Source organism: Pinus tabuliformis, chromosome X (genome assembly GCF_031772625.1).
Source record: "Pinus tabuliformis cultivar Carrire ecotype Pingquan chromosome X, CPIR1, whole genome shotgun sequence".
Classification (NCBI taxonomy): Eukaryota; Viridiplantae; Streptophyta; class Pinopsida; order Pinales; family Pinaceae; genus Pinus; species Pinus tabuliformis.
Genome location: NC_142308.1, coordinates 1006223837 through 1006232681, shown reverse-complemented (window position 1 = coordinate 1006232681; position 8845 = coordinate 1006223837). Strand labels below are relative to the sequence as shown.

Here is an 8845-nt window from a genome sequence, read left to right as displayed (position 1 = left end):
CTGTTCCAGACCAGTCCCTGGTCGGAAAGAGTGTTGACTTACGTTCATCGTCTATGCACCACTTTGTTCCGGGAGTATTCATCATCAAGGATGAACCATCTGAATCCAAACCATAAGAAAGTCCAAAGGTCCAGATGACAGTTGACCAGGTCTTTCACAAGGTCCAGATGACAGTTGACCCGGTTTTTCCTTCAAAAGTTCCATCCTCAGATGATATTATCACTGTAAAGAATGAAGACCACACCGTCCAAATTCTGTTCATAAACACAGACTCTAATGATCAAGTGAGCATCCCTCTCATTCCTTCGCAGCAGGAAGGAAGTTCATCAGAGTCATATCCGGCCGTTTATCCGGTCCCACCTCCAAGCAACCTAGTTGTTTTCTTCAATTGGGATCAACTAGGCAATCCTCGGTTACCAGCTTCCATACCATTTCGAATTATAGTCCAAGTCTACCGAATGATTATGGCCGGTACCATTATTGATGCGGGATCTCCTGTGAGCATCCTTTCTTCAACAGCTTGGGAAGCACTTGGTTCGCCACTGCTTCTGCCTGAGATGAGAAACCTTACAGGTTTTCATCGAGAAACCAGTCGACCTTTAGGAATTCTTCCCAATGTACCTATCACATTAGAAGGGAAGATCATTCAAATGGGCGTCATGGTAGTCCAAGGTCCGTTAGATTACAATTTACTCCTTGGGCGAGACTATATTTATCGCATACGTGCAATTGTGTCCTCACTCTTTAGAGTGATGTGTTTTCCGCACGAAGGAAGGACGATCAAGATCGTAGACCAACTTTCGTTCCCCGGTTCACACTTCACATATAGTCATCTATCATTCCTAAATGGTCTTATTTCCACAGGAAATGCCTCAACATCCAGCCCGTCATTCTGATGACGGCAGCTGACCTGGGCGCGTGACTGAAGCCCGGGGGGCATGCATCCTCCTTTTCAAAATCGAGTCTTTCCAAGTGAACCTTCATTCCATCCACTCCGTGAATGCCATGAAGCTTGGGGGGCATGTACCTCGATTTGCATTATCATGCTGGGGGCATGCAAATTTATAGCAAGCATAGTTTTTCGTTTCAAGCTTGTGTAAACATGAAACCGAATCCAAGCAAAGTTCTCCATGGTTCAAGCTTGTGTAAAAATGAACCCATACCTGATTTACATCCCGTGATTGCCTTTTATCTGCTAAATTTTGCTAGATGAGCCTTGGTTGTTTCATTCCATCACCACCATCTCTTTTGCCGATCATACGCTTTCACTTGGTTGTTTTTCCTTTCCTGAGGAACCGCAGCGATGAGTGGTTTTATTAGCCAGCCTCTTGACCATTACATGTTTTGAGCAGTTCCACCATTACCGGAACCAGTTGCTACCCTTTATACCACTTGTTCCTCTAGGACGAGTCTCCTTTAAGCTCTTTTCTGACTCGTAAAATATGAAAAGATTGCCGAGTATTTTTCCCTTTTTGACTCGTTAAAGAGAATAAAAATGGAGGTCTGCTTTCAGCTCTTTTCTGACCATTTAAAGAGGAAAAGATTGCCGAGTCGCTCCTCTTGACTCGTTAAACGTTAATAAGGGGCAGTCGTTTTAAGTTCTTTTTGTCGACCGTTAAAACATAAAAAGATTACCGGGTTTTTGTCGTTTCAAACTCGTTAATGGTTACGAAATGACGTGATTTTGATCGCTTCTTTACTTTTTCAGGTCGAAATCACTATTTATGAAAAGTACTCCTCGATCGTAATGGTCGGGCGGTTCTTTCGGGCATTATTTTATACTTTTTCGGGCCCGAGAGACACAACTTTACGAAAAAGGACACCCCTGGAGTTTCCTTTTCTGCTGTCTTTTCAAACTCTCTAAACATGAAAAGACGCCAAGTTCTTCCTTTGTCAGACTCGTTAAAACCTGATGACATCGGATTTTGTCGAAATGACACACCACAAGCATATGCTATCCCCATCAAGCTTGTTAAAAATAACTGGGGTACTCGCCAGAAATGGTGGGGGAAAAGAAAATTTTGGAACCATAATTATTATCGTGTCGGCAGTATGTCGCTCTTGAACATGGCATTTTTCTGCTTTCGTGTCCAGGGTGGGGATATCTCATCTCATATTTTTCACTTGCTTCCATGGACTTGGGTACCCTATTTGACCTCTCATCTACTCATTGCCTCGTCATCATGACCTTTGATACATTGATGTCAAATACTGCCAATTCCATTAATGTGCCGCCGATATGTTCAAGAGAAGTTGACCTCTGAAAAGAAACAACCTCCATCTGATAGTTCACATGATCTTGATTCACAACATTATCTCTCTGTCTCGTGTCGATGATGTGGGAAACATTATGGCCCACCTTCGATCAAGGTCACTTCCTGTCGACTTCAGCTCATTATCCAGGAAGTTGATCTAGAGACTCCCTTCCGGTGCCTTGGAGCCTGCATGCCTTAATGGCAGGTTCTTCGTGTTCGACGTGAGGTTTTCATCATTGGCCTCCGATCGAATGATTCTACGGGTGTTCGACTTCAAATCACTAATTCACACACCGTAGATTGTACCTATAGTACCTTGAGGGCCATTGTCATTATTGATGGTACCTCTCGCGTCTGTTAACAGTTTCCAATATTGACTGGTAATCAGACGATGTTCATGCATGTTAGACTTCAGCTTACATGTTCACATGCTTGAACTTGTACTTCTGTTCGGGTCGAGATGGAGCGCAAGACCCTGGGTTGTGTCTGTTGTAATCCAGGCGTGATTCTTGATATATGACTCATTCACTGGATGGCTGCGACCATGCCTGAGTCTACTCATTGATCCTAACCAGATGGCTGCGTCCATACTATGGATCTAGATTATTTATGTACTCTCTTATGGATGGCTGCGACCATACCACGTACATCATGTAATTGAACTATTAGTCGTGTCTCTCAATGCAGATCCTCGGCGGCAGCTATGTGTGTTCTTGTGTGTTCTTGTAAAGCATTTCACCCCTCTCTCTCCCTCTCGGACTTCATGCTTTAGGGGGCATCTGTTACACAGTAATTTGTCACCGTTGGTCACCGTCCCTATCGCGCCATTTCCATACATTGGAGGACGCATTCCGGGACCTGTGAGCAGTGACATAACCCAAAAACACTTGCATTATGTTCCCCTGAGTATGTACTTCATGTTCCCTGAAGACACCTTCTGCAAATTATCCCTGAAAAGTACTCTTTTTCCATTGGCGCTCTGTCACAGAACAATACCCGCACCAATTAATGAGATCCTCAAAAGAGGGCGCGACCATTGGCACTCTGTCACAGAACAACACCCGTTCCAGCCCAGTTTGGTAATGATTTTTGACAAACGCACGCTCATCTGTTTTTTCCCTTCAGATCACGAAGTTTTTTGAGGGAAAAATCCATCTGATAGAGGTCGAGAGTCATCATCTATCCTTGACATCTATCCACAGTGGCTTTTCAGAGATAATGCCAATCCACAATGGGTGTCCTGGTTCATCGAATCTTTCTCCCTTCTCCATCTATGAATATCTGTCCTCATGCATTACACAAGGAGGTTTTTTGGGGAGGAATGCTAGTTGTGATTATCGTGAGGGATAGTGAAGCATAGAAAGGTTATGCTGCCGGAGAGGAGGTACATTGCAAGACACATATAGTTTCTCACCCAGCCAGAGGAGAGGTTCAACGTCAGAACCTTGGTTGTAACTTTTCCTGTCTATTATTCATTAATGAACGACTGCTATTATAGTTCCAATCTCATTGTCTATTATAGTGATGTTTGATTTATTTCCTTTCTGACTGAAATATAGTTGTGCCTTGGTGGATTTTATGCTTGTATTTGTTTCTTCCTTTGCATGTGCAGGTGTCCGTTTGCAAGGATCGCAAGGATTGTGACCTGCCAGAGCGAGGGAGCAGGAACACCAACTCAGCTTCGACTATAGCGTTGGATTCCAGGTTGGTCTTCTTAATTCACTTTTAGTGTACAATTAGGAACTTGCGTAGCAGCGTGAATCGATTGTGGCTAGTTCTGTTTTAAGCTAGTGGGATCGCCTCTGTCCGCAGAGGGGATTTACCTATCCAACAAATCCCAATGCTCGAGCTGCTCAGCACTACAATAATTTTGAGGACTTGGCTCAGGCACCGTTAGCCATGTTAGCTCTAGAGGTACTCCAAAGCTACCCATCACAGCGGAAATATTTGCTGTCAGCTATCGGGGCCATTGATCCCACCGATTCTAATTTTATATGTTTAAATTTGGAGAACCATGTTCCATGGCTCTCTCATTAGATTTACTTTCTTATTTAGGTAGTCATTCATGAGAAGACCATCCAGCACTGTCATCAATGAAGGTGCTTCCACCTGCATCATGGGTAAAATCATGTTAATGTGTCTCATTATATGGCAAAAGCAAAAAAGTACTCAAATAAAAAAAGAATAATATAAAAATATCAATTAAATGAGTTGAGTTTCATACTTGTTAATTATAAAAAATAAATGCTAAATTTGTAACAAAGCTAACTCACAATAACTTTTGGTAAAAGCTATAGTGAACCTATTTAATGGGTTTAGAAAATATAAATAATGTTATAAAAAGTAAATACTAAATTTGCAAATAAGTCAACTGATAGTAAATATTGGTAAAAGCTATGGTTAATCACTCACAAAATATAAATAACTTGATGTAAAGTTAAATGAAATCCTAAAACTCTATATATATATATAGAAGTAGAATTTTTAATATTTGGAGTATTATAATCATAATTAAAAATTTTATTATAAAAATATAAAATATATTTTAAAAAATTTCAAAAAATAATTTTAACATTTTGTTATATGTTATTTTCAAATTTCTATTAAAAGAAAATGATTTTATAAACTTGAAAGGGTAGTTTCTTGGGTCGCGGTTTTATATATACGAAAATATGATCATTTTTACTAGTATTTTAATAATAATTAAAAAATATGATTACTTTTTATTTTTAAATTTGTTTAGCAATGTTTAGAATGTTTACAACACATCTCTTAAAGAAATTGGAATTAAAAAACATAAATCAATAGAGAAATGGGGGGTCGCGGTTTTGTCACTACTTAAAAATTTATGTAAAATATTAATGATACCTTTTAAAGAAAATGAATAAATTAGATAAAAAATATATATTAAATTTTAGAAAAAATATGACATGAAATTGAATTTAAATTGACATGTTTTGTCTTCTTTTACCACCACCTAGTTTTCGATGATTTTGTGAATTTAAGAGTAAACATTCCAACTCCATTTATTTTTATAAAACTTCTTTGCCACAAAAAGGGAAAAAGTGATACACATTAACATGCTTTTACATGTTCAAAGGCTATTGGTTCCCCTGCAGTGAACCAGTCACCGAACACTTTGGAAGCTTTCTATGGGTGTGATTCACGACCCTTCGGTGTCTTACCTAACCTTGCCATCACCCTAGAAGGCAAGACAGTGCAAGTCGAAGTAGAAATTGTTGACACCAATATCAATTATAATTTTCTACGAGACCAAGGTTGGACTCATGCCATGCATACTGTGGCCTCCTCCTTGTTCCGCGTGATCCGTTTTCCCCATCAAGGGAAAATTGTCATTATCAATCAGTTGTCTTTCTTTTCCTCTTCCTCCTCGGATGGAAATGTTCCATACGTTAAGCACTATGGTGCTCCCTATGAGAGTGTTGGGGCAGGTCTCTTTAAAGATTCTTCCTTAATGGGAATTTTTCCACTCCGACCTCCTCATGTTTCCTCTGTCAACATGATCTCGGTCAAATGTGATCCTTGGGTCATACCTGCACCAGATCTTATTGATACTTCGAGCGAGGTCATGCCACTTAGTCCAGCCGCAGTCAATGACGTGGAAATTGTTTCAGCTTCGAACTCTGCATCCTCTGATTCTCACATGTCGAAGACCTCTTTTGATATGTACTCTCAATCCCCTTGGCTTGGCACTTTGGAATCTTTTGATCACTTAGCCGAGACCTTCCTCGCCGATGAAGGTATCATGGAAATCATGTCTCTCAAGGAACCACCATGGATCGATACTCATCATCGCTCCTCATTCCTGCCTTACCTGGAAGTCATGTCTACTTCTTTCGAAGAGTCCACTTCTCCTTTTCCACCACCGACTGTTACTCATGAAGTATGGTTGGAAGGAAATCTAGGTAATACTACCCAAAGGATGCCAATGACATTTCTATCAAACCTAGTGCCGTTGAACATGTTCATATTGGGGTATCTTGTTCTCAGGATGAGATCAAGACATATACTCATCTATTTCAGGAATTCTGTGATGTGTTTGCATGGTCTTACGAAGAAATGCCTGGCATCAATCCTAGCATTGTGGTGCATGAAATACCAGCGTATCCCAACGCGAAGCCCGTTTTCCAACGGCTTCACTCAGTGCACCCTAGGAAGGCCGCTACTATTAAGGTTGAAGTCGAAAAGCTTCTCAAGGCTGGGTTCATCTATCCCATCCCCCTTACAGACTAGGTGTCCAATATTGTCCCGGTGACTAAAAAACAAGGCACGATCCATGTTTGCGTGGATTATCGAGATCTTAATCGTGCCTATCCTAAAGACAACTATCCTACTCCCTTCATTGATCAAATCATTTATGAATGTGCTGGGAGCAAGATCTTTTCCTTTATGGACGGTTTTTCTGGTTATAACCAGATTAAAATCGCACCGGGGGATCAAGAAAAGACAACCTTTATTTGTCCATGCGGTATGTTTGCGTACAAGAATCTCCCTTTCGGCCTCAAAAATGTTGGGGCCACGTTTCAACGGGGAATGTCCTACGTGTTTCATGATATTCGCAACATTGTCCAACCTTACCTGGATGACCTTCCTGCCCATTCTCATAAGTGTCAAGACCACCCAGACCATCTCTGGTAGATTTTTCTATGCTGCAGACACTATAACATTTGGTTAAATCCACACAAATGTGTTTTCTACATGGAATCAGGATGACTCCTCAGCTTTATCATTTCTAAAGACGATATTTTCCTGGATCCAATAAATTTCAAGGCCATTGTAAATTTACCCCCTCCTTCTTCACTGCACCAAATCCAAAGCCTGCAAGGAAAGGCCAACTTTCTCTATCATTTTATACCCAACTATGTCGAGCTAGCAACAAGATTTACCCGGTTACTCAAACAAGGAACGCCCTTTGCATGGGACAATGTGGCCCAAAAACCTTTTGATGATATTAAGGCTATCCTCATAAATTCTCCTCTATTGCATCTGCCAGACTATTATCGATATTACTTCCTTTACCTAGTCATGGACCCTGGCACCATTGCTATGGTTTTGGTCCAAGACGACGATGAATGCATCGAACATGTAATCTACTACCTTAGTCGGAATCTCCTCGACACTGAAACACGTTATGCACATGTTGAGAAGCTACCTTTGGCTATCGTTCGGGCTGTTCAATGCTTTTGGAACTATATCCTTTTACGTACGACTACAGTGATTTCTGAATGCAACCCTATGACCTATATCCTGACTCGTCAGTTGTTGGGGAGAAAGTATTCTAAATGGATCGTTATCCTGCAAGAATTCGATTTGGTCTTCACTATGGCCAAATCTAAGAAATCACTTGTTTTCACTGAATTGATTTGTTCCCTCCCCTCCAAGGCTCTCCCTACTAGTGCAGATGAACAACTTCTAGATGAGACCCTTTTCCTGATTAGCTCCCTTGATCCATGGTACAGTGATACATTGTGTATCTCCAAACCTCTACGTTTCAGTCCGTGTTGACCAAAGATGATTGTCAAAGGATTCGGCATCATTCCCAACCCTACCATATTATTGGCAATACTTTATACCATGTTAGTGTCCATTTTGTTCTTCGCCAATGCCTCACAATCGAGGAAGCTGAAAGAGTTCTCAATGATTGCCACTCTGGGGCATGTGGTGGTCATATGTTTGGTTACACTATAGCTCCAAAAGTCCTTCACGCTAGTTATTTCTAGCTGTCTATCTTCAAGGACTACATTCTTATTGTCCGTAAGTGCCACGAATGCCAAATTTACTAACGCAAGATGTGCGCCCCACCCGCTCACCTACACCCCGTCATTACTGTTGGTCCCTTTGTGAAATGGGGCATCGATTATATGACATGTAACCCTCATTCAGCCAGGGGGCATTTCTATATTATCATTGTTGTGGATTATTTCACCAAATGCACTGACGATATGCCTACATATTCTGCAGATGGTAAGGCAGTGGCTCAATTCCTTTTTAACAGTGTTATTTCCAGGTTCGACGTACCCCAAACCATTGTTACACACCATTGCTCCCATTTCCGAGATTACATGATGGCAGAGTTGACTTCTGCATTGGGTTTGCGCCACGATGGCTCGACCACATATTACCCTCAGGCCAACAGCCAAGTTGAAACCGTGAATAAGGTTTTGGTCACAATGGTTCAACGTACTATTGGGATGCGCAAGTAAAATTGGCATCTCATGCTCTTTTCATCTTTGTGGGCCTACTAAACTTCTACCAAAGACACAACTAGTTTCACACCATTCCAACTGGTCTATGGTCTAGAAGCAACACTCTCGATCAAATGCGATATTCATTCACTCAAGTTAGTTGTTGAACTCCTCCCCAAAATATCACCTTAAGAGGAACGCCTCTTATATTTATAACGACTGGACGAGACTCTCCATCTTGTTGCCTTGGTCATCGAAGCACAAAAGAAATGGTTAAATCCCATTTTGATCAATCGGTTTGCCCTCCCGCATTCTCTGAGTGTGATTTGGTCCTATTATACAACCAAGCTAACAATAAGCTAGGGAAGTTCGAACCTATGTGGC

At 41.1% G+C, this 8845-nt stretch overlaps 1 protein-coding gene across 1 annotated transcript; it reads left to right on the top strand.

The window, feature by feature from the left end:
• Nucleotides 1-8065: 8065 nt before the first annotated feature.
• LOC149143151 (uncharacterized) lies at nucleotides 8066-8479 on the top strand. The gene has a single exon (XM_089451706.1). It carries the CDS (start codon nucleotides 8066-8068, stop codon nucleotides 8477-8479), a length of 414 nt encoding a protein of 137 aa, XP_089307832.1.
• Nucleotides 8480-8845: the final 366 nt, after the last annotated feature.